At 41.9% G+C, this 24,845-nt stretch overlaps 1 protein-coding gene across 6 annotated transcripts in view; it reads left to right on the top strand.

Moving 5' to 3' along the window:
• Nucleotides 1-24,845, top strand: part of CIT (citron rho-interacting serine/threonine kinase) — a 174,344-nt gene that overhangs the window by 1,193 nt on the left and 148,306 nt on the right. For 5 of the 6 annotated variants that reach the window (XM_010598935.3, XM_010598934.3, XM_010598933.3 and 2 more), the window contains exons 3-5: nucleotides 6,375-6,516; nucleotides 18,221-18,396; nucleotides 21,244-21,345. In XM_010598935.3, coding sequence (XP_010597237.1) covers nucleotides 6,375-6,516; nucleotides 18,221-18,396; nucleotides 21,244-21,345 — 420 coding nt within the window. Of the gene's footprint in view, nucleotides 1-12; nucleotides 6,177-6,374; nucleotides 6,517-18,220; nucleotides 18,397-21,243; nucleotides 21,346-24,845 lie in introns of those variants that run through there. The other variant, XM_023559453.2, reaches the window with a different exon arrangement.

The following is a 24,845-nucleotide window of genomic DNA, read 5'->3' as shown; positions in this document are numbered from 1 at the left end:
GCCAGCTTTGCTCACTTGTCTTTGTGTCCTTAGCAGCTCTTTGTCACTTGCCTTTGCTTTTATTATGGGGTTGAGGCTAGTATTCTAGGAGAGAAAAAAATATTCTAGGAAAAATCCTATTTGATGGTTTATACAGAACCTGATTTATTTTTCATTCAAGGAAAGTTTACTTTTTAGATTAAAAAAAAAAAACCATTTTGATAAATGCACACAGCTATATAACCCACATCTCTCTCAAGATGAAAATTTCCTTCACCTGGCAAGTTTAATTTTAACTTTAAAATTTAAGGCCATGAGATTATTTCCAAGTAGACTTCTAATTCTTTTGTTTCTCATAAAACTGGGAACTGTTGAAGTAGAACTCTGTTTAATGTATATGTCCTGACAAGTCAGAGGGTCAATATAGATAGTGGTGAAGATTTTGGTTTGAATCCTGGCCTCAGCAATTATTAGCTGTGTTAGTTTGGGAAGTCGTTTACCTTCTCTGAACCCACTTGCTATTCTTTAAAATAGAAGTTACAGCACCTATGTAATTCACAGGGCTGTTGTGAGGATTGAATGAGATGATCCATATAAAACACTGTGCTGTACTCTTGATAAGCCCATTTATAAGAGCTTGTTGTCGTTGTATGCTGTTGAGTCAATTCTGACTAATAGCAACCCTGTAGGTAGCTATTGTTAATACTAAGGGTAGAAATAATATTAGTTATGAGTAATAATAAATTTCTGTTCACTTAGTAGTAACGGTATTTAGTAAAGTATGTAGGATACCTGTATAATGATAAATAGTAATATGTTTTTGATAAAATATTTTTCAAGGTACTGACATTGGGGAATGTTCAAACAGATTAGAGTGGGAGCAAATCAAAGAGTTAAGGTTGTTCTGTGGGGATCACTTCCATCACCAGTTGAAGTCATGACATATTTTTCACAGTCTCTCTCTAATCTTAGCTACCTGAAACACCACTACCTTTTAGCCCCTTTATCATTTTACTCCCAAACTGCTCCAAGTTATTGGAAAACAATTGCTCGTTGCTATCATTTATTTTGTGCTTATAATGTGCACAGTATGTAATAGCTATTTAAGGCTTCCAGTGTGCCAGGCACAGAGGCAAGCATGTTCCCCATCATCTGGGTTCAGTCTCTTGAGGTAGGGACTGTTCTCATTTACATTTTAAATAGGAGACTGAGGCATAGAGAGAGGCAAGGACTTGCCCAAGATCATGCAGCCTTACTCAGGTCAGCCAGTCTGATCCCAAAGCCTGGGTTGGTAACCACTGGACCACACTGCCAGCGTATGTCAGAGTTTATTAAGTGTATCTTCTATTCACATGCCAGTATAGCCACAATGATTGAGGATAAACCCACAATTCATCTCTTTTTCAGGTTCTCTATATCCTTGCTGATCTTTCTAGATGTTCTGTCCATTGTTGAAAGGTATTTGATGTCCTACTGATACTACAGAACTGTCTGTTTTTTCCTTCAGCTTTGTTAGACTTTGCTTTCTATATTTAGAGCCCCTAGTTAGATGTACCTGATCCAAGCCATGGTATTTTCAGTTGACTTATATGCATGCAAAAGCTAGTCAATGAATAAGGAAGACTGGAGAAGAATTGATGCCTTTGCGTTATGGCCTTGGCAAAGAATGTTGAATATACTACGGACTGCCAAAAGAACGAACAAATCTATCTTGGAAGAAGTACAGCCGGAATGCTCTTTAGAAGTAAGAATGGTGAGACTTCATCTAACATACTTTGGGCATGTTATCAGAGGGACCAGTCCTTGGAGAAGAACATCACGCGTGGTAGAGGGTCACCGACAAAGAGGAAGACCCTCAAGGAGATGGAATGACACAGTGACTACAACAATGGGCTCAAGCAAAAAACGGTCATGAGGATGGCATAGGACCAGGCAGTGTTTCGTTGTTGTACATAGGGTTGCTATGAATTGGAACTGACTCAGCACCTAACAACAACAGTGTTAGATGCATGTGTATTTATAATTGTTATATCCTCTTGATGAATTGACCCTTTATCATTACATAATGTCCTTCTTTGTCTCTTATAACAGATGTTGACTTAAAGTCTGTTTTCTCTGATATTAATTCTTGTCTCTTTAATGATGAGTTTCCTTCCCCTCCCAAGGCAAGCTGGTATTTAGAAGTGTGGTGTACACCTAGTGTTTGCCTTGTGTAAACAGCTACGGATACTGTTTCTGTCTCCATGCAATTACATGTTAATGAGGTTTGGATAGAGTATCCACTTTGTTTTCCATTCAGGGAAACAGTGCTTTTAGCCTGGAACTCAGTTTGTCTCGTTTCCTTCTAGTTTACAGTACTTTCCAATAAATTCTAGGCCAGTGGTTGGCAGACTGTCGGGTTTCCACAGCCAGCAAAATTTTACAAACCTGCTGGGCCAACATAGGTTTGCCAATTTTTTATTTTGCTAAGTATGGATGTAAAAAACAAAGAGGTAAAAAGAAAAACCTATTTGCATCTTTATTTCATTATTACTTTTTAAAAAAATTTATTTATTGTGCTTTAGGTGAAAGTTTACAAGGCAAGTCAGTCTCTCATACAAAAAGCCAAACACCCTGCCGGGTACTCCCAGCTGCTCTGCCCTTAATGAGATAGCATGTTCCTCCCCTCCACCCTGTATGCCCTGTGTCCATTCAGCCAGCTCCTGTCCCCCTCTTCCTTCTCATCTTGCCAGCAGACAGGAGTTGCCCACATAGTCTCATGTGTCTACTTGAGCCGTGAAGTTCACTTCTCACCAGCATCATTGTGTATCTTATAGTCCAGGTCAGTCACTGTCTGTAGAGTTGATTTCAGGAATGGTCCCAATCTTGGGCTATCAGAGGATCCAGATAGCATGACCATCAGGGTCCCTCTGGTCTCAATCAGACCATTAAGCATGGTCTTTATGAGAATTTAAGATCTGCATCGCACTGTCCTCCTGCTCCATCAGGGATTCCCTGTTGTGTTCCCTGTCAGGGCAGTCATCGTTGGTAGCTGGGCACCATCTAGTTCTTTGGGTTTCAGGCTGGTGGAGTCTCTGATTTATGTGGCCCTTCCTGTGTCTTGGGCTCATATTTACCTTGTGTATTAGGTGTTCATTCTCCTTTGCTCCAGGTGTGTTAAGACCAATTTATGCATCTTAGATGGCTGCTTGTTAGTGTTTAAGATCCCAGACGCCTCTCACCAAAGTGGAATGCAGACCGTTTTCTTAATATATTTTGTTATGCCAAATGACCCAGATGTCCCCTGAAACCGTGGTCCCCAGACCCCTGTCCCTGCTACTCTGGCCTTCGAAGCTTTTGGTTGTATTGGAGAAATTCTTTGCTTTTAGTTTAGTCCAGTTGTAGTACTATCCCTGTGTTTTGTGTTGCCCTTCCCTTCACCTAAAAAATTTTTTGTCTACTGTCTAGTTAGTGAATATCCCTCTCCCTCCCTCCCCACCCTTGTAACCATCAAAGAATATTTTCTTCTGTGTTTAAACTTTATCTGGAGTCCTTATAATAATGGTCTTATACGATATTTGTCCTTTTGCAATTGACTTACTACAGATTCCGCCATTTTATGAAACGTTTCACAGATTCATCATTGTTTTTAATCATTGCGTAGTATTCTGTTGTGTGAATATGCCATAATTTATTTATCTATTCATCCATTGATGGGTACCTTGGTGGCTTCCAACCTTTTGCTATTGTAAACGGTGCTGCAGTGAACATGGGTGTGCATAGATATGTTCGTGTAAAGGCTCTTATTTCTCTAGGATATATTCCAAGGAGTAGAATTGCTGGGTCATATGGTCGTTCTGTTGCTAGCCTTTTAAGGAAGCACTATCATTATTACTTCTTTATTTCATAAAGATAGGACATTTTAAGAAAACCAAGAGAGGGGGACACAGTCTCTGAATAGTGGACCATGCTTTCATTTGAGGACATTTGGCTTTATAAAAAAAGTCATGGGGTGCTCATTTTTTTCTCATTTCACTGCAGACTGTTGAATACTTTGTTAAGAATCAGTATATATTTGGGAACTGCTGCTCTTGTCTGTCTAAATTCATTGAAGAAGCAGCAGAAACAATCTTGTTATTTTTGAGTTAGTGGGAGAGCTGCGACTCAAGTGATAGATAAGGTGGCCTTGTGACCCAGTGCTTCCCAAACCTAGCTAAGGTCCGAATCTCTTGAGAAGCTTGTTAATAAAATATAATCTAAGCTACAACATGGAAAACTCTAATTTAATAGGTGGGACCAGAGAATTTTCTAGGTGATTCAAATGCAGGCTGTCTGTTACCCAGTGCAGCATAACAAACTACTACTAAGTTTAGCGGTTTAAAGCAACAGTGATTCAATTTTTTCTTAAGAACCTGTGGGTTAGCTGAACTCAACTGGGAGGTTCTTCTGCACCACCCTGTGGAAGTCAGCTGAGGTCATTCATGGGGCCACAATCAGCTGGGAGCTTAGCTGGGGCTAGGATATCTGGATGCTGACTGCTGGCCAAAGTGCTTCAGTGCTTCTCCACATGGCCTCTCTCCATGAGATCTTTCATCACTTGTTAGTCCAGTCCAGGAAGAGTTATACATTTTTTCTGTAAATAGTAAATACTCTAGGTTTCGTGGACCATATGGTGTCTGTTGCAGCTATTCAACTCTGCCATTGTAGCATCAAAGCAGCCATAGACAATATATGAATGAATGGGTGCGTCTGTGTTCCAATAAAACTTTATTTATAAAAACAGATGGTGGGCCAGAAATGGCTCATGGGCTGGCCATAGTTTGCTGAACTGTGGTGTAGCCCAAAGCAGAAGCTGCCAGACTTCTTAAGGGTTCCACCCAGAACTGCCACAATGTTACTTGTGTCACATTCTCTTGGTTGAAGTGAGTCACAAGGACATAGGTTCAAGGGAAGGGGAAATAGACTCTAGCTCTTGATGAGAGGGGTGGCATATGCATACAGGGATGGAGGAATTGTTGGTAGCCGTCTGTGCAGACAGACCTTTACACAATCCATGGCCTGGCTCATGAGAACCATTGCCTTAGGCCAGGAGTTGCAAATTCATGCCTTAGAGGGTCAGTCAGTAAGTATAAATGAATCCAGTGGACCAGGTAGAGGACTGAGAGTCAGGTTTATGGTGAACTGCAGAACACACTTGCCACCTAGAGGGGGCAGCGTTACTTGTTGTTAGGTGCCTTTGAGTAGAACTGCCCCATAACTATAATCCTTACAGGAGTGGATCTCTGGGTCTTTCTCCCATGGAGCCAATACTGCACAATCTTCCAGTTTTTCAAGAAAAGCCAGAAATCCCAATTTATATGTGAAATCTCCTGATTTTAAAATATTGGCAGATAATTCAAATTACAGGTAGTCCACAACTTACAATGGGGTTCTATTCCGACAATCGTTCAGAAGTCAGCTTTGACCTCTTTTTAAAGCTTTCGTTATTATCAGTATCTTCATAAATCCCATCTTTGAACATCTGAGAATGAGAACATTAACGAATTGCGTGCTGCAGCTTTGTATATAGTACATATTACTAATAAGATGTATAAAAAACAAACAAAAAAACCAGATGGTCATAAGCAGTTTGCTGTAACTTGCTGTAACAAGTAGTCTGGGACTACTTGTATTTCGGAGCCCTAGTGGTGCAGTGGTTAAGAGCTATGGCTGCTAACCAGGAGGTTGGCAGTTTGAATCCACCAGCTGCTCCTTGGAAACCCTATAGGGCAGTTCTCTGTCCTATACAGTCGCTATGAGTTGGAATTGACTCGATGGCAATGCGTTTGTTTTGGTTTTGGTTACCTGTATTTCAGACACTACACACAGGTCAAACAAAACATGTCTGTGGGCAAGTTACAGTTTGTCGGTTTATAACTGTTGTTCTAGATCGTGAGTAAATGCAGCTTTATGATAAGCCTTATACTACAATGATTCAGTTTTCACTACTCTAGATAATTTGAATGAGTTAAAGGAACTGAAATTATACTGACAAACTTCTGGGCATGCCTGAAAGATAAGACAATCGTTTCCTGTTGTCAAGACAGGAAAATATGTCATAAGCAGTGGAGTCCAGAGTGAATGTTCCTGTGCGCCTGAACTGTTAAGAATAAAGAGCCTTTTCTTATTAATTGGAGGTTGTGACGTTTTTCTTCCCAGATGCTTCCCATTTCTTCACGGTAATGGAATCATGCTAGTGATAACTTAATGACCATCAATTGAGGTTGCTTTAAAGATTAAAGCCACAGAATTGTGCTGTTAGCATGTGTCGTGAGCAGTTACTTGAGCTGGTGGCTTGTAATTTACTCTGCACGGATGTTATCGATCAAAGCTTTTCATTATTGACAGTGTCTCCATCTGCTGTTTTCTGTTTTTAGGGGAAACCTGCCTTTATGACTCAACAGCAGATGTCCCCTCTTTCCCGAGAAGGGATATTAGATGCCCTCTTTGTTCTCGTTGAAGAATGTAGTCAGCCTGCTCTGATGAAGATGAAGCACGTGAGCAACTTTGTCCGCAAGTGTAAGTTTGGGAAACTTTGTATTGAAAACTGCCGCTAGCAAAAACTAGAAGGATGCTGGAGGCAGGAAGATTTAGTAGTTGGTAGTAGTGGGTGAGAACTCTGCTCTAGAGTAAGACAAACCCAGGTGGAAGTCCAGGCTCCATCAGTTGTAGTTAGTTGGGAGACTGGATAAGTTGGGCCACTTCGTCGAAAGCAACAGAAACTTACCTCAAACTAAAACCCAGAAAACCAAACCCATCGAGTTGCTTCCGACTCGTAGTGATCCTACAGGACAGAGTAGAACTGCCCCACATGGTTTCCAAGGCTGTAAATCTTTATGGAAGCAGACTGCCACATCTTTCTCCTATGGAGTGGCTAGTGGGTTTGAACGAGCGCTTAACCATTGAACCATTAGGGCTCCTTACCTCAAACTAGCCTGGGCAAAAAAAGTGAATGTATTGGCTCATGAAACTGGGAAATCCATGAATGGATGAAGCTTCACACATGGCTGGTTTAGTGAATTAAATGATGTTGTCCCTTGGCCCTAATCCCTACCCTCACCCAGGGTGGACTTACCCATTAGGCACAGTAGGCATAGTGCCTAGGGCCCAAGATATTTACTTTTAATGAGTTTAGCTTATTTTGATGAATTTACTTTAAACTAAGAAAAACAAATATAATAATGCATGGGTCGTATTCATCTTTTTGCCGATGTAGTTGTAAAATACAACTGTCGATATTGTTTTTTAATGGAAGGGGCCTAGAAAGGCAAAAGTACGCAGGGCATAAGGCGGCCTTGCTCTCACCCTGTTCTTGACTTTGCTTGACTTCCACAGGGTAAGATGCCCTAGCTTCGTACTGTTTAATCTTTTCCCAGTGGTTTTCAACTGGGAGTGATTTTCTCCTACCGGGTCATTTGGCAATGTCTAGAGACATTTTTGATTGACACAACTTGGTGGGGTGGCGCTACTAGAATAGAGAGTGGAGGTGGGGGATGCTGAAAATCATTCTGCAATACACGGGACCAAACGAAAAACCAAAGCCGCAGCTGCTGAGTTGATTCTGACTCATAGGAACCCTATAGGATAGAGCAGGGATTCCAAGGAATGGCTGGTAGATTCGAACTGCCGTTTAGTTAGCAGCTGAACTCTTAACCGCTGCGCCAGCATGACTCCAACACACAGGACGGCCCCCTGCAGTATAGAATTATCTGGCCCCAAATGGCAGTAATGTTGAGGTCGAGAAACCTTCTTTTATACAACCTTGTTGTGTAACCAATCACTCTAAAATTTAGTGGCTCAAAACGACTCTCATACTTCTCTGGGTTGCTTGGACTCAGCTGGTGGCTCCTGCTCCATGCTGTGTTGAGATTGCAGTCATCTGGGGCCCACCTGGGCTGGAATATGCAAGATCGCTCACTCACAGGTCTGGTACCTTGGCTGTAAGGCTGGACTTGGTTGGGACTCCAGGACAACTTGGCCTCTCTCTCTCTCCATGAACCCTCAGTGCCTCTTGCTTTCCGCATGGCTTCTCTAGTGGTTTCTGTGCCTCAAGGGTCAATAAACTGGGATACCTGTTTTATAAACAATGTTTTACTGGAACCAGCTACTCTCATTTGTTTACATATTATCTATTGCTGTGTTTGAGCTACAGCGGTACTCTTGAGTGATGGCAACAGACATTGTATGACCTGCAAAGCCTGAAATATTCGCCATCTGGCCCTTACAGAAAAAAGAAAAAGTCTGCTGACCCCTGATCTGCATGGTTGGTCTCTTTAGCAGGCTAACTGGACTTCCTACATGACAGCTCAGGGTTTCCAAAGCCCCAAAGTGGAAGCTGCCAGGCTTTCTTAATGCTCAAGCTTAGAAGAGGCATAGGGTTTCTTTGGCTGGATTCTATTGTTTGAAGTGAGGCATAGGACCAGACCAGATTCCATGTAGGAGGGAATTATTTAAGGGTATGAATTCTGGGGAGGCATGGGTCTGGAAGGCATGGGTCATTGGGCACTATCTTTGGAGTTTGCTTATCCCATCTACCACATTTTTTTTTTTTTTCCAAAGGGTCAACAGTTCGAATCCACCAGGTGCTCCATGGAAACTCTGTGGGGCAGTTCTACTCTTTCCTATAGGGTTGCTATCAGTCGGAATGAACTCAATGGCAATGGGTTTTTTATACATATTTGTGGACATGATGAATATATTTAGTCTTTGTTCTATCATGTAATTTTTTAAAATAATTTTTTAAATTTTTGTTGTTGAGAATATACACAACAGAACATACACTAACATTTCTACGTGTACAGTTCAGTGAAATTGATTACATTCTTTGAATTGTGCAACCATTTTCACCTTCCTTTTCTGAGTTGTTCCTTGTCCGTTAACATAAACCCACTGCCCTCTAAGTTTCCTATCTAATCTTTCAAGTTGCCGTTGTCAGTTTGAGTCTGTATAGACAGATCTTAAAAGAGCACAATACTTAAGGCAGCCATTCTTTACTAGTTAAGTTAAACTGTTTTTTGATTTTAAGAAGACTTTAGGATATATTTTTGGTTAAAGGTTTAAAGATTATCTCAGGGCAGTAGTTTTGGGGATTCATCCAGCCTCTATGGCTTGAGAAAGTCTGGATTCCACAAGAACTTGAAATTCTATTCTGTACTTTACCTATTTTGATCAGGATTCTCCTATAGAATCTTTGATCAAAATGTTCAGTAATGTTAGCCAGGCAACACCAGTTCTTCTGGTCTCATGGCAAAAGAGGGAGTTGTTCATGGAGGCAGTTAGCTGCACATTCCATTTCTTCTTCCTATTCCTGACTCTTCTTCCTCTGTTGCTCCAGGTAATAGAGACCAGTGGTTGTACCTTGAATGACTACTGCCAGCACAAATTTTTCTCCCATTATCTATATTTAATCCCAACTCCGATTGGGTTTGCTTTGAGTCATATGCCTATCCCTTGACCAATCACTGGGCTGGGAGGTGAAGTATTGTGATTGGCTTTGTCTAGGTGCCCAGAGGACTCAGGGCACTGCGATTAATGGGACCTCATGAAATAGAGGATGTGAAGTGACCCAGAGGAGCTGGGGGTGCTGAGTAGATGTCATGAATTGTTTCCCCCCAAAATATGTGTCAACTTGGCTAGGCCATGATTCCCAGTATTGTGTGGTGGTTCTCCATTTTGTGATCTGATGCAATTATCCCCCGTTTTTTGGTGTGTTATAAATCCTGACCTCTATATGTTAATGAGGTAGGATCAGTATGGGAAGTGTCTTAAGTCACAACCCTATGAGAAGATGTGACTCAGGTCATACCCTTGCTTGAGTCACATCTTTTATCTTACAAAAGCTAAAAGGAGAGAGATGTGAGCAGAGGGAGGACAGGTCTCACTATCACCAAGAAAGAAGAGCTGGAGCAGAGAGTGTCTCCTTTGGACCTGGGGTCTCTGCACTGCGGGCTTCCAAGAGGTGGGGAGATTGATGCCCATACTCATGGAGATCTCCAAGGAACGTCGTGCCCACAGATATTGAAAGGAGACAAGGACCTTACCCCAAGGTGACAGAGAAAGCCCTCCCCTAGAGTTGGTGTCCTGAATTCAGATTTTTAGCCTCCTAAACTGTGAGAGTACATTTCTGTTAAAGCCATCCACTTGTGATATTTCCGTTGTAGCAGCACTAGATAACGAAGACAGTAGACAAAGTCAGCTTATGTTCATTATGTGAACCTTATTAGTTCTCAGTTGCCTCATCTGTAAAATTCAGATACTCTACATCTACTGGTACATAAATGTTACTCAGTAATGATAACCATAAGCCTCAACACCGTGTGAGGATTGAATGACTTAATGCCCAGACCAGGCATGTTACCTAGCACAGAGCAGACCCTCAATAAATGTTACCCAAAAATGACAACTGTAAACCTCAACAACATTTAATGCATTGTTAATTATCTTTAACTTTAAAATGTACTTGATGTATTTGACCATATTTTTTTGAGCATGTTCCCATTCTAGTTTCTCAAATATTTAAATTCTCCAGTGGGTGGATGGAAGGGAAAGAGAAATTATATGTTTACTGAACCATCCACAGGCACTTTCTTTAGTCTTGAACCTATCTTCTATTTACTTAAAAGCAGCACATATTCTGGAATCATTCAGTAACGAGGAGGCTAGGTGTAGTGGAACACAGACTTTTTCACAGAACTGTCTTCCAGAGAACTGTTTCATGCTTTTAAAGTGGCTGCCCAGGGAGTATGGTTAAGAGGCTGATTGAAAAAGGGTGACTACATTAGTTTTTTTCATTTTTGAGTTTCTGTTTGTTAACATAAGCATTGTTTTTCCATATGAAGGAGGGTTCGACAGCTGCTACTACCCAAGTTTCTTGAGTTTCCCCATTGTGATGGAGATTTCCTTTGGGGCTGTTGGAGGAAATGGGACAGCATCTAGCCCCCAAGCGGTGCTTTGGGCAGAATTGCCCTGAAGTTCGAGCTGTGAGATGGAAGGAGACTAGCATATGGGAACGAGGGAAAGGGTTTTTGTCTTTCTTACGTTCTTATATCCCCATTGCCTAAAACAGTATCAGATGGATAGTGGCTCAAACTATTAGTATGCCCGACTGCTAACAAAAAGGATGGAGGTTCAGGTCTACCCAGAGGCACCTTGGAAGAAAGGGCTGGTAATCTACTTCTAAAAAAAATCAACCATTTAAAACCCTATGGAGCACAGTTCTACTCTGACACACATGGGGTCGCCCTGAGTTGGAATAGTGTCTGGTACATAGTAGGTGCTGAATATATCTTTGTTTAATGGCCATATTGCTAAGTGAACTAAATAAGTCGCAAGACATTAAGCACAGTATGATATAATTTGTGTAAAAATAAACAGCAGGTGTGATGTTAGAACATGCACAGAGAAACGTTGATACTTGTCAAAGTTGAGCTCCTCTTGGTGATTTGACAGAGTAGCTAGAATTCTTTCCTCTTTCAGCTACATTCACCGTAGGCAGAAGCTTCTGTATGTTTACAACTTTAATACTGATGGGCAAATGGTAACTTTAAAAGTGGCTAAGCGTTCCACTGCTAACCATATGCTCGGCGGTTCGAACCCCCCAGCTGCTCCATGGGAGAAAGATGTGGCAGTCTGCTTCTGTAAAGATCTGCAGCCTTGGAAACCCTACAGAGCAATTCTGCCTTGTGCTATAGGGTCCCCGTGAATCGGAAAGAACTCAATGGCAACATGCTTTTTTTTTTTAATAGGATAACTTTTTTTTTTATGGGAAGTTTTTTTTTTTCCCCTACTTGCAAGCATAATGCAAAGTTAAATATAAAAGATCAACCATCAGAATTCTACCCTCCAGAGAATACCATTGGCAACAGTTTGGTGCGCAGCATTCCAGTGTTTTTCTGTACTAAAAAAAAAAAAAAAAATTATTATGGAAGTTTCTAAATATACCCAAAAGTAAAGAGAATAGTATAATGAACCCCTATGTACCCTTCAACTAGCTCCAGCAATTATTGACCCTTTTCCGTGCATATTCTAACATTATTTTTTAATTTTACACAAAGTGGATCATAAGCGCATAATGTTTTACCACCAGCTTTGCTCACTTAGCAATATATTTCCCTGACTAATATTTATTGAATGTTTAGTATGTGCCAAGTTTCATTTTAGGTAATAATCAAAATAGACAAAAATACGTATCCTTGTGGAGACTGAGCTACCTTATTCTTTTTAACGTGTGCTTAATGATCTTTCGACATCCTGTCTGTCAGTTTGTTGTACCCTGATTGCTTGCATGTTGCTGTGGTGCTGGAAGCTATGCCACTAGTATTTCGAATACCAGCAGGGTCACCCATGGTGGACAGGTTTCAGTGGAGCTTCCAGACTAAGACAGACAGAGTAGGAAGAAAGGCCTTGTGACCTACTTCTAAAAATAAGCCTGTGAAAACCTTATGGGTCACAACAGAACATTGTCTGAGTTGGTCTTTGTCTCTACCTTAATATTCAGTACCCACTGAGCCCATGAGTGCTATAACTATACATCACCGGGAAGGATTTATCACTGGAGAAAGACATGTTTGGTAAAGTAGAGGGCCAGCGAGGGCAAAGAAGACCCTTGGTGAGGTGGATTGGCACGATAGCCACAACATTAGCAGTGCGATCATCACTGTGAACATCCTGGTGATCGTGGGAATGATGCTGGACTGGGCAGTGTTTCGTTCTGTTGTACATAGGGTTGCTGTGTATTGGACTCAACTTGATGGCAGCTGTGTGTCTAATGGAAACCCTGGTGGCGTAGTGGTTAAGTGCTGTGGCTGCTAACCAAAGGGTCGGCAGTTCGAATCTGCCGGGTGCTCTTTGGAAACTCTATGGGGCAGTTCTACTCTGTCCTGTAGGGCCACTATGAGTCGTAATCAACTGGACAGCAATGGATTTGGTTTGGTTTGGTTTATCTGTCTATCTAATATTCTTTTGTATGGATGGCCTTACAGGTTGTTTCCACATGCCTGTTGATGGACTTTTAGATTGTTTCTGATCATTTTCCTTTTGCAGACAGTGCTCCTCATGAGCATCTTAGCATGTATCTTTTTTAAGGACATGTATTTCTCTGAAAGGTGAATTCCTAGAAGTTAAAATGTTGAATTACTGAATTTCAAAAAAATGGTAGCCATACACTCAGCTGTGTTGGCGTTTGCCTCCTAGGTCCAAACGTTTATCTCGTGTCTTAGGCTGGGTTCTCTAGAGAAGCAAATCTAGTGAAGTGTGTAAATATACATATATATAAAAAAAAGTGAGATTTATATCAAGGAAGTGGCTCACACGGTGCAGAAGCTGGAAAGTCCCAAGTCTGTGGGTCAGGCTGGAGGCTTCTCCTGACTCACATAGCTGCAAGGGCTGGCGAACCAAAGATCAGCAGGTTAGACAGCAGGCTGTGGAGGCTGACGAATTGCAGCATCAGCAGGTATGCTGCTAGCGCAAGTCCCAAAAACTGGAGGTCAGATGAACAGGAGCCAGCTGCAAGATCCAGAGTGAGCAAAATCCAGCGAGCTTTACCAGAAAGTCTACCTATATTGGGTGCAGGCCACACCCCCAAGGAAACTCCCTTTCAGCTGATTGGCTGCTCGTAACATCTTATCATGAAGGTGATTGGAGTGTATCTGATCTCATTATGGAGGTTATTATATCATTACAAAGCTGCCATACTTCATCATAACTGCCAAACCACTGAGAATCATGGCCCAGCCAAGTTGATACACAACCTTAGCCATCACATCTGACAAGAGTGTTATTGACTGCATTTTCATTATAGTGCTTTGGGTCTTTGTCTCTACCTTAATATTCAGTACCCACTGAGCCCATGAGTGCTATAACTAAAAGTGCACAGGGAGGAAGGTCGATGTGGTTTTGAGGTCTCAGAAGCTTCTCGTATGTAGAGAAGTTGTGAATTTTTTTTTTTTAAATAATATATTTTCTGTGAAGGCTTACACAGTACTTTAGGTTCTCTTTCAACAATTTCTACACAAACTGTTCAGTGACATTGGTTACATTCTTCATAATGTGTGAACATTCTCAATATTTCTGTTTGGTTGGTTGGTTCCATTAATCTATTTTCCCTTCCCCCTTACATTCTCATCTTTGTTTTAAAGTAATTTTTGGCCGTTTGGTCTCATGTGGATGGCTTTTTAAAGAAGCACAGTACTCAAAGGTGATATTCTTTATTTTGCAAGCCAGTCTATTATTTAGCTAAAAAGTGACCTCAGAGGCTAGTTTTGGTTCAAGGTTTAAAGAGTATCTCAGGGCAGTAGTGTTGGGAAGTCCTCCAGTCTCAAGCAGTCCAGTAAGTCTGGTTTTTTTTTTGAAGTTTGACGTTCTGTTCCACACTTTTCTCCCATTCTGTCAGGGTCCATTTATTGTGGCCCTGTTTTTTTTTTTTTTTTTGATAGCCATAGACTTGGACTTAGTATCTTACCTGTTCACTATAATATTCCAAAGCCTTGGATAATGAAATTGAGATTTGGAATTGTTTCTCAGAATTCCGAGAGGGTATTGTGGCTGTTTTGCTTGTAAAGCAGTTTGTCTACTTTTATGGTTGAGATCCAGGTGATCCTGGTGACAGACCCCGAGTTATTAAGTTGGACAATGCAGTAAGCACCTTTGTGGCCCAAGGTCTAATAGCAAATGAAGAGTAATTGGCCTTGTGTTTGAACAACATGAAATCGGCTTCAACCCAGAAAGTTGCAAGCCAACGTATTTGGGGAATTATAATTCCAAACTCAAATACGTGATCTGAAAGAAACTTGGAAAGGGACAGAGAAGAAGACAGGACTGGGCACAGCATTATCAGGGTAAAAGGAAAATATTGTGTAGTTTTCAGTTTTGCTTGTGTGTGGAATTCTCCAGGTATGCACTGTAGATTTAGTTTTTATGGTGGTCATGATGAATTCATGTTGATCCACCCACCACTCTTGCCTGATTCTCCAAGGGTCCAAGGGAAGATGTTTTCAGGATGACTGTCTGGAGTGAGAGATGTGGTCTGTGGGTGGGAAGACTCTAAGTACAGTAAAGTCCATCATATGTATCTTTGATTCAAGTGAATTTAACTCTACTCATGCAACAACAACAAAAAAGTGTGTAGAGGGGTGGTAACAATTAAAATTGCATTGGCAATCCATCATTATTCCACTCAGTGACCGTGGGTGGGTATGAAATGACTTTTCCCTTTGTTGGATTCAGCCCCTCTCTTTGTGTGAACAACTTGCCAAGCTGACTGTGACTCTAGAACGTATCTCCTAACAATCTGGTGCCTAACCACTGAGACAGTGATCCGCTCCAGTGCTGGGAGGATTCCAGTCTCCACGTGGGATTTCAGAACATCTTGGTCTTCAATGTGGCACCTGTCTGAGGGATTCCTTAGGATAACTTTGATTATATATGTTTCTTGTAACCCCTTATAAGATGCAGTTCCCTTCCCTGTAAAGTACAGGATTAAATTTTTGGTTAGTCACTGCTATTCCCCTCCATTCTTTTCTTTTTAAAATAATTTATTGAGGTGAAATCACGTAACATAAAATTAACGATTTTAAAGGGAATGATTCAGTGGCATTTAGTGTACTCACAATGTTGTACAGCCCATCACCTCCATTTACGTAGCTCCAACACATGGCCATCACTCCAAAGTAAAGCTCTGTACGCATTAAGCAGTCTATCCCCAATCCCCATTCCCCTCCATTCTTGCTGGCCCTTAGAGTTGTTGCTCGTCCAGTGGCATCCTAGTGTAGTGCACTTAGAATGTTAATAAATGTTATGCTAGTTTTCAAATCTGCCATCCATTTAGTCCATACTTTGGATGTCGAAAATCTACGAATGAGAGACCGGATTTGGAAAAAGAATGAAAGATGTTGTTGTGGATTGAATTGTGTCCCTCAGAATGTATATCAACTTGGCTAGTCCATGTTTCCCAGTATTGTGTGATTGTCCACCATTTTGTCATCTGATGTGATTTTCCTCTGTGTCCTAAATCCTACCTCTATGATGTTAATGAGGTGGGATTAGTGGCAGTTAAGTTAATGAAGCAAGACTTAATCTACAAGATTAGGCTGTGTTTTTTTTTTTTTAATTAATTTTTATTGAGCTTCAAGTGAACGTTTACAAATCAAGTCAGAGTGTCACATATAAGTTTATATACACCTTACTCCGTACGCCCATTTGCTCTCCCCCTAATGAGTCAGCCCTTCCAGTCTCTCCTTTCGTGACAATTTTGCCAGCTTCCAACTCTCTCCACCCTCCCATCCCCCCTCCAGACAGGAGATGCCAACACAGTCTCAAGTGTCCACCTGATATAAATAGCTCACTCTTCATCAGCATCTCTCTCCTACCCACTGTCCAGTCCCTTCCATGTCTGATGAGTTGTCTTTGGGAATGGTTCCTGTTCTGGGCCAACAGAAGGTTTGGGGACCATGACCGCCGGGATTCCTCTAGTCTCAGTCAGACCATTAAGTATGGTCTTTTTATGAGAATTTGGGGTCTGCATCCCCCTGATCTCCTGCTCCCTCAGGGGTTCTCTGTTGTGTTCCCTGTCATGGCAGTCGTCAGTTGTGGCCGGGCACCAACTAGTTCTTCTGTTCTCAGGATGATGTAGGTCTCTGGTTCATGTGGCCCTTTCTGTCTCTTGGGCTCTTAGTTATTGTGTGACCTTGGTGTTCTTCATTCTCCTTTGATCCAGGTGGGTTGAGACCAACTGATGCATCTTAGGTCGCCGCTTGTTAGCATTTAAGACCCCAGACGCCACATTTCAAAGTGGGATGCAGAATGTTTTCATAAGAGAATTATTTTGCCAATTGACTTAGAAGTCCCCTTAAACCATGGTCCCCAAACCCCCGCCTTTGCTCCGCTGACCTTTGAAGCATTCATTTTATCCCGGAAACTTCTTTGCTTTTGGTCCAGTCCAGTTGAGCTGACCTTGTATGTATTGAGTATTGTCTTTCCCTTCACCTAAAGCAGTTCTTATCTACTAATTAGTCAGTAAAAAACCCTCTCCCACCCTCTCTCCCTCCCCCCCTCGTAACCACAAAAGTATGTGTAGGCTGTGTTTTAAGCCAATCTCTTTCGAAATATAAAAGAGAGAAGTGAGCAGAGAGACAGGGAACCTCATGCCACCAAGAAAGAAGAGCCAGGAGAATAGTGTGTCTTTTGGACTCAGGGTCCCTGAGCTGAGGAACTCCTCATCAGTGGAAGATTGATTTAAGGACCTTCCCTCAGAGCCGGCAGACAAAGTCTTCCCCTGGAGCTGGCACACTGAATTTGGACTTCTAGCCTCTTAGAGTGTGAGAGAATAAACTTCTGCTTGTTAAAGCAATCCACTTGTGGTATTTCTGTTATAGCAGCACTAGCTTACTAAGACAGACCAAAAAACCAAAACCCACTGCCGTTGAATTGATTCCAACTCATAGCGACCTTATAGGACAGAGTAGAACTGCCCTGTAGAGTTTCCAAGGAGTGCCTGGCAGATTCGAACTGCTGACTTTTTGGTTAGCAGCCGTAGCACTACGCCACCAGGGTTTCCCTAAGGCAGACAATATGCAAAAAAGAAAGATAGTTGGAAACCTGTCTAGATATGGGCATGACAGCCCTGAAGAGGCACCGTTTGATTCCTTGGACTAAGCTCTCCCCCACCCCTTTTTTTATTTAACACTGCCAAGTATTAAGGCAAGGAAGCTGTTACTATTACTGATGTAATCCTAGGAAGCGAAAACTTGGGCTGGTGGGCTACAGCTGAGCAGAGCCCATGCAGTCAGAGTGGGGTGATCTGGAATTTGCTACGAAGTTGTTTGAGATGGGAATCGTGTTGTATACATCACATTATAAACTGGTCTAAGTGCTCCTAAGTGTGTTTGACTAAATAAACATTGCCCTGCAGTGATCAGAGAGGAAGAAGAAAAGCACAATTTGTGTCTTCCCCCTTATTTTCTAACTCTACAGAATTTGAATTATAGCTACCATGGAAACTGTACTTTGGAATTTCTGGAGCCCTTAATTTTAACTTAACATAAAAAACACTTTTGTGCTTATTTTATAATTATTCATGATGGAATAAGAAAGTGACTAAATGTCTTTTGACAGTGAGGGAAGACGTAAGAACGTTTTTCTCTCTCTCTCTTTTTTTTTTTGCCTTCATAAAGATGCATCTATTTGAAGCACTTTATTTACCTGGGAGTGACTCTTCCTTCTGTTGCAGATTCTGACACTATAGCCGAGTTACAGGAACTCCAGCCTTCCACCAAGGACTTTGAAGTCAAAAGCCTGGTAGGTTGTGGTCACTTTGCCTACGTGCAGGTGGTCAGAGAGAAAGCCACGGGGGACATCTATGCCATGAAAGTGATGAAGAAGAAGGCCTTGTTGGCCCAGGAGCAGGTAGGAGCTTTTGTACATCATGCCCTTTTGTTCTAGAATGTTCATTGCAGAGATGGTAATCCACTGGGTTCTGTCTGGAATCAGTATGCAGGTTTCCGTCTGTGACTCTGTAGTTAATGACGGTTACATGGGGAGAAAGGTCTCTTGTGTTCTTTACTATTCTTCTCGAACTGATATTGGGTAATTTGAAGGCTCACAAGTTCCCCTGGATGTCTTTATCTTGTATCTATAGTTGTGTTTGATTTCAGAACCACCTTGGCCTTTTAACTAATGAATTTAAGATGATCTTTCGTGACCATCTGCTGGGGATTCAGGGATATGCATATCGTAGGGTGAGCCAGACAGTGTTTGCTTTGGCACACCCTTGGTATGTTTGTGTTGTGGATATGTGTATTTGATGTTAAAACAGGCCTTTGAAGAAATTAAATATAATTGTTTGTTATGTGGCTGGGTGCTTGCTTATTTGAGAGTAGATGAGAAGTTATCTTTTTGGTTGTGGTATTTTCTTTCTTTTAAACAAGGCTGTCGTTTCTAGACATGGCAATTCATTTACTGTGTTTATAGAGAGACAAGCATCAGCCTTAAAGCTCAGAGAGTGATTTATTAGTTAGAGATGTTCAAGTGCACATGATGGGCCTGATAATGTACCTGGCTCCGTGGGAAGCCTGCAAAAGGAACTGAAGATCCATGGCCCTCACTCTTGGGGGTTTAAAAATATCTTGGAAAGTGGAGGAAAAGTGCAGATATGTAAAGCAGAGCTTACCAGCTAATACATTACAGAAGGGGAGAGAGATTAGCAAATTTACCAACAGTGGAGTGTGGAGAGAGATGTGAATGTATGGGCTTGTTGTGAGCCAGGGACAGTTAGGAAAGGTTCACAGAGCTGAGAGAAAAATAGATTCTGGGCAGAGAAAAGCAGCGAGAGAATGCCCACTGTTCTGGAGTTTTGAGTAACAGCACCGTGCAGATGTTATGCTGCTTTTTGTTTATCTTCTAGTGGTTTAGAACAAATAGATTGGAGAATGGAGAGAAATGGGGGCATTTGGATTGTGTGTCAGGAGTTCCCAAGACCACCCCCAGGTTTGATGATTCACTAGGAGGACCCACAAGATTTAGCATATAGTCATACTCATGGCTATGATTTATTACTATGAAAGGATGCAAAGCACAATTAGCAAAGGGAAAAGGTGCGTGGGGGGAAGTCCGGGGGAAACCAGCTGCAAGCTTCCAAGATTCTTCTCCCAACGGAGTCACATAGGACATGCTTCATTCCTCTAGCAGCAAGCTGTGACAACATGTGTGAAAAATGATCAACCAGAGAAGCTTATTAGAGACTCATGCCTAGGGTTTTTATTGGAGCCTGGTCTTGTAGACACCCCTGTCTGGCCTGTACCCAAATTCTATACTCCCGGAAGGAAAGCAGGTGTTGAGCATGAACCAATTGTTTGTATAAACAGCTTAGTCACAGTGAGCCACCCTCATCAGTTCTGGGAATGGCGGGAACCCTCCCAAATTTCAAGTTGCTAGGTGCCAACCAGGGGCCAACTTTGCAAGCAGGCGTTTCTAGGGGGAGTAGTCAGGACTGCTGTGGTAACTCTTTTCCTGCACAGGTGTGGAGGGGATAATTGGTGGGAAAGTTCAAGAACCATGTTTTGGAAGTCCAGTTTAGTATGTGAGGCAGTTGGGGTTCACTTAGGCTTGTCGAAGAAGGAGGCTGGGATCAGAGTCTGGTCCCTGAAGACTCCGATGATTTTTGAGGCCCAGATTAGTGAGGCAGAGGAGGGCAGGAAGCTGCATGTCAGAGTCCAAAAATGATATGGGCTGCATTGAGGGATAAAATGTGAGCAATGTCATAGAAAGGAAAAATGACAGGACATTGCAAGAATTTAGAAGAGAGGAGTAGAAGATGCTCAGATATTATTGCTAGAACTAAAGGAAGGGAGGTATATTTACAATTACTTATTTCAATTTTGAAAGATTCACAAATTTATAGAAAAGTTGTAAGTCCAGTATTAAGAGCTTCTTTCCTGAACCATTCAAAAATAAGTTGCCAAACTGATGTCCCATTACCTCTGAACGCTTCCTACAAGAACATTCTTCTACAGAACCACAACACAACCATCAAAATCAGGAATTAACAACGATACATTAAACCCAAAAAACTAAACCCATTGCCGCTAAGTCGACTTTGACTCCTACCTAGTGACCCTGTGGGACAAAGTAGACCTGCCCCATAAGGTTTCCAAGGCTATAAATCTTTACGGGAGCAGATTGTCACCTTTTTCTCCTGTGGAGCGCTGGTGAGTTTGAACTGCCAACCTTTCGGTTAGCAGCCAAGTGCTTAACCACTGCACCACTCATCTAATCCTCTGATCCTATTCAGGTTTCACCAATTATCCTAATAATGTCCTTTATAATAGACTATTTTTTAGAGCACTTTTAGGTATATAAAAAAGTTGCATGGGTCCTGACACCCAGTTCTGGGCCGTCATGGTTCCCTCTCCCTGGCACAGATGCTTGCCTTGTTCTGGTCCACTTAATTGGTACTGAATTTAGGAAAGAAAGGTGAAGAGGAAGGCGAAGAGGAAGAGCAAGGCATTTAAGTTTAAGGAGGTGAGTTGACTTTCAAGAAAGATGTTAAGTAATTGGGCAGGAAATTCAAGGATCTGGCAAAAATTCTGAGCAAAGTGAGCAATCAGTAGATTTATGGAATGTCATGCTAAATGATGGCTCTTTTATAGCTAGAAACACCAGTTTAGGCTTAAAGACAGAGGAAGGGTTTTTTTTTTTCTCCTCTACGTTAGCTATTTTTGTTGTAATTATCTAAAGCATACCTTTTTCCCCCAGGTCTCATTTTTTGAGGAAGAGCGGAACATATTATCTCGGAGCACAAGTCCTTGGATCCCGCAATTGCAGTATGCCTTTCAGGACAAAAATAGCCTTTATCTGGTGAGCCTTTACATCCATCTTTCTGGAGTTAGTCTAGTGCTGACATACTCAGATGTTACAGTTGTCACATGAAATGTGGCTCTTGCCCATTTGGTCCACGATACCTTCACATTCATTCAGTTGCTTTCCTGACTTTTAGATGTCTCCCTCTTCTGTCTGTTCTAAAGATTAGGGGCTACCCACTTGTCATAATTTATTGTTGGATATTGTAGTTGTTGCTTAAAGGGCAAAAATGAGAAGTCATTTATTTGGGAATGCAGTCATGTGCTGCGTAATGTCTGTTTGGGCAGTGTGCAACCATGTATATGTCCGTGGCCCTATAAGGTTATAATAAATAAAAAAACAAAACCAAACCCATTGCCACTGAGTTGCTGCCAACTCATAGTGACCCTATAGGGCAGATTAGAACTGCTCCATGGTGTTTCCAGGGAGCAGTTGGTGGATTGAACTGCCAACCTTTAGGTTAGCAGCCGAGCTCTTAACCACTGGAGTCGGAGAATGGGACACAAGGGATATGACCTCAAAAAAAACAAAGAAAAAATTCTCCAAGCTGTTAAAGGATCAGTTCCACTGATAGCTACAAGGTTAATGAAAATGCAAGAGGGACCTATATCAGATATGAAGAAATTGCTAATGATGTGGATTGAGGTGGTGCAAACACAAAAGTGAATTCCTCTCAGCACGTTGACTCTCACTGCTAAGGCGGGAAGCTTCTTAGAAATGCTTAAAGAAAAAGCAGGACCAGATTACGATACAGAGTTTAGTGCTAGCTCTGGGTGCTTCAAGTGCTTCAAACAACGTTTTTTCGCTGCATAATGTGAAAGTGGAAACCCTGGTAGCATAGTGGTTAAGAGTTACGGCTGCTAACTAAAAGGTCAGCAGTTTGAATTCACCAGGTGCTCCTTGGAAACCATATGGGGCAGTTCTACTCTGTCCTGTAGGGTTGCTATGAGTCGGAATCGGCTTGATGGCAAGGGGTTTGGTTTTTTTTTTTAATGTGCAAGTGAGTGGTGAGTCTGCTAATGCCGATGCGAAGGCAGCAGCAGAATTTCTTGAAACCTTAGATAAACTAGAGCCCTGGTGGCACAGCAGTTAGGAGCTCGGCTGCTAACTGAAAGATCGGCAGTTTGAATCCAGCAGCCGCTCCTTGGAAACCCTGTGGGGCAGTTCTGCTCTGTCTTACAGGGTTGCTGTGAGTCAGAATTGACTCAGTGGCAACAGGTTTTAGATGAAGTAGGTGTTGACTCAACGTCCAAATCACATAATGTACTATTTCACAGAATGTATTGTGAATGTCAAGGGGCACATGAGTATAGTCTGTTATTGCCTTTAATAGAATCTTGCTTTAGTTTAAAAAATTGAAACAATAATACTGCTTGTTATAAAAAATGCAAATGCTTCAGAAATGTATGAAATAAAAGGGAACGTCCTCTACCTTCCTTTCTAGTCTCTCTCCCTAGGGAAACAAATGTCATTGGTTATGTATATCCTTTCTGCTCCCCAACTATGCCAAATAGTATAAAGATTTCTGCATCTTATAGTTCCTTTTGCAAAAATGTACATTACTCTCTGCTTTGCTCTTCAACTTGCTTTTTGCTTTTCAACAATTTATCGTGGAAAAAAAACCCAAAATAGAGAAAAGAAAAAATAATTTATCATGGATGTCTTTTCCACGTCACTACGTGCAGGTTTACCTTGTCCTTTTGAACAATGGCACAGTTTTTCCCTGTGTACATGTACCGTAACTTCTAGGATCCTAAAGTTCATCTTGGGGCCTTGCTCAGACTCTGGGTGGTTTAGGTCCCTAAGTTAAAAAATTTTTGTTCAAGATAGTTTCTGTTCCTGATTTGGCCCATGTCACTGTCGTCATTGTGGAGCCCTGGTGGTGTAGTAGTTAAAGCACTAGGCTGCTAACCCAAAGTTTGGTGGTTCAAACTCACTAGTCGTTCTGCTGGAGAAAGATTGGCAGTCTGCTTCTGTAAAGATTACAGCCTTGGAGAATCCTATGGGACATTTCTGCCCTGTTACTACAGGATTACTATGAGTCAAAACTGACTCCATGGCAATGGATTTGGTTTGGCTTAGTTGTTGTTATATAACCATGGAGTGAATTCCGACTCATAGTGGCTTTATATAGGTCGGAGTAGAACTGCCTCATAGGGTTTCCTAGGCTGAAATTTTAAAGTGAGCAGACTGCCAGGTCTTTGCTTCCATGGAATGGCTGGTGGGTTGTAACTGCCGACCTTTTAGTTAACAGCCGAGCTCTTAACCTTTGCGCCACCAGGGCTCTTGATATACCCCTTACAACCAGACTGTCCCATTGTTTAGAGTGAAGATAGACTTTTACAGAAGCTCACATAAAGAAACAGTAAGTGAGAGATTTTCATTTGTCTTGAACTTCCAGTAGGCATTTTCTTGGGGGCTTCACTATTTCTGACCTGGAATGAACAGCTTGTATGCCTTGGTGTCATATTAGTGGAGAACCCAGTGCCTATAGAGAAGTTACCCTGGTCCCCACCCCAGACTTCTGAGGGAGGATATTCTCAAATGATTGTGTTGTGAGGCTGGCCCTGCGCTGGCCCCATGCTCCTTTCAGAACGTCTGCATTGCGCCTGTGTGTTTATGGCCTGAAACATTCTTTTCTTTGAATATTGCTTTTGAAGCTTTGCTTTCTTGAGACCTGGGGCATGAACCCTCGTCTTCACAAATGGCCTTGTGGTGTTTCTGGGGTCACTGATGTGCTAGGACATTTGTTGCCTAGTGAGGCGTTTATCTCTTTATCTGTGTCTCACAGAGCTCCTCTTGTTCACATGCATTAACAGGCTTCTTCATTAGCCCTCAGAAAAATTCCCTTGAAACAGTAGAGCTTTTTGGTTTGTCTTTTTTGTTTGTTGTTGTTGTTTTGGGTATTTTAATTAGAGCTCTGCAAGAAATGTAGAACACCAACCTGTGAGAATGAACTTCATTTTGGAGGCAGCAGAGAACACAGGCAGATCCGGAGCTAGGAAGGGCTCTGGTTTTGTGTAAAAGTTGAGAGTCCACCATGCACTGTTCCATAAGCTCCCATTCCTCTTCCTCTGGGTTGAAGAGCTCACTTTCTTGTTGTCTACTCTCATGTAGCTTTTTCTTGAAAGTAAGTCTTGTTGAGATGCTTGGATTTTCACGCCGTCAGGGTCAATTTTGGTAGAGGCAACAGTAACAGGTTTTGAGTGTGTTCTTTATAAAGGAGCTCAGTTGAGGGCTAGTGGTCCTGTGACATGCGGCAAACCGCTGCTCAGTTGCTTCAGAGAAACTATTGTTTGTCCACATAGTGGCCAGTAAGGATCAGCAGAAGGGGCCCGGGAGTGATGCTCCCTTGCAGTTTTCGTTCATGTTGACTGTAGCTGTCGTTTTGTTTTTCATGGTGCAGTAGTTTTCAAAGCACATCTGGGCGTTTTGAGAATTCTAACTACTTTGATGTCACCATTTTTATCACTACCAACTGGTGCTTTGTCACAGTA

The sequence above is a fragment of the Loxodonta africana genome, chromosome 19 (assembly GCF_030014295.1).
Source record: "Loxodonta africana isolate mLoxAfr1 chromosome 19, mLoxAfr1.hap2, whole genome shotgun sequence".
In the NCBI taxonomy this organism is placed as follows: Eukaryota; Metazoa; Chordata; class Mammalia; order Proboscidea; family Elephantidae; genus Loxodonta; species Loxodonta africana.
Note: the sequence above shows the minus strand (reverse complement) of the source record. Positions and strands in the feature narration are given on the sequence as shown.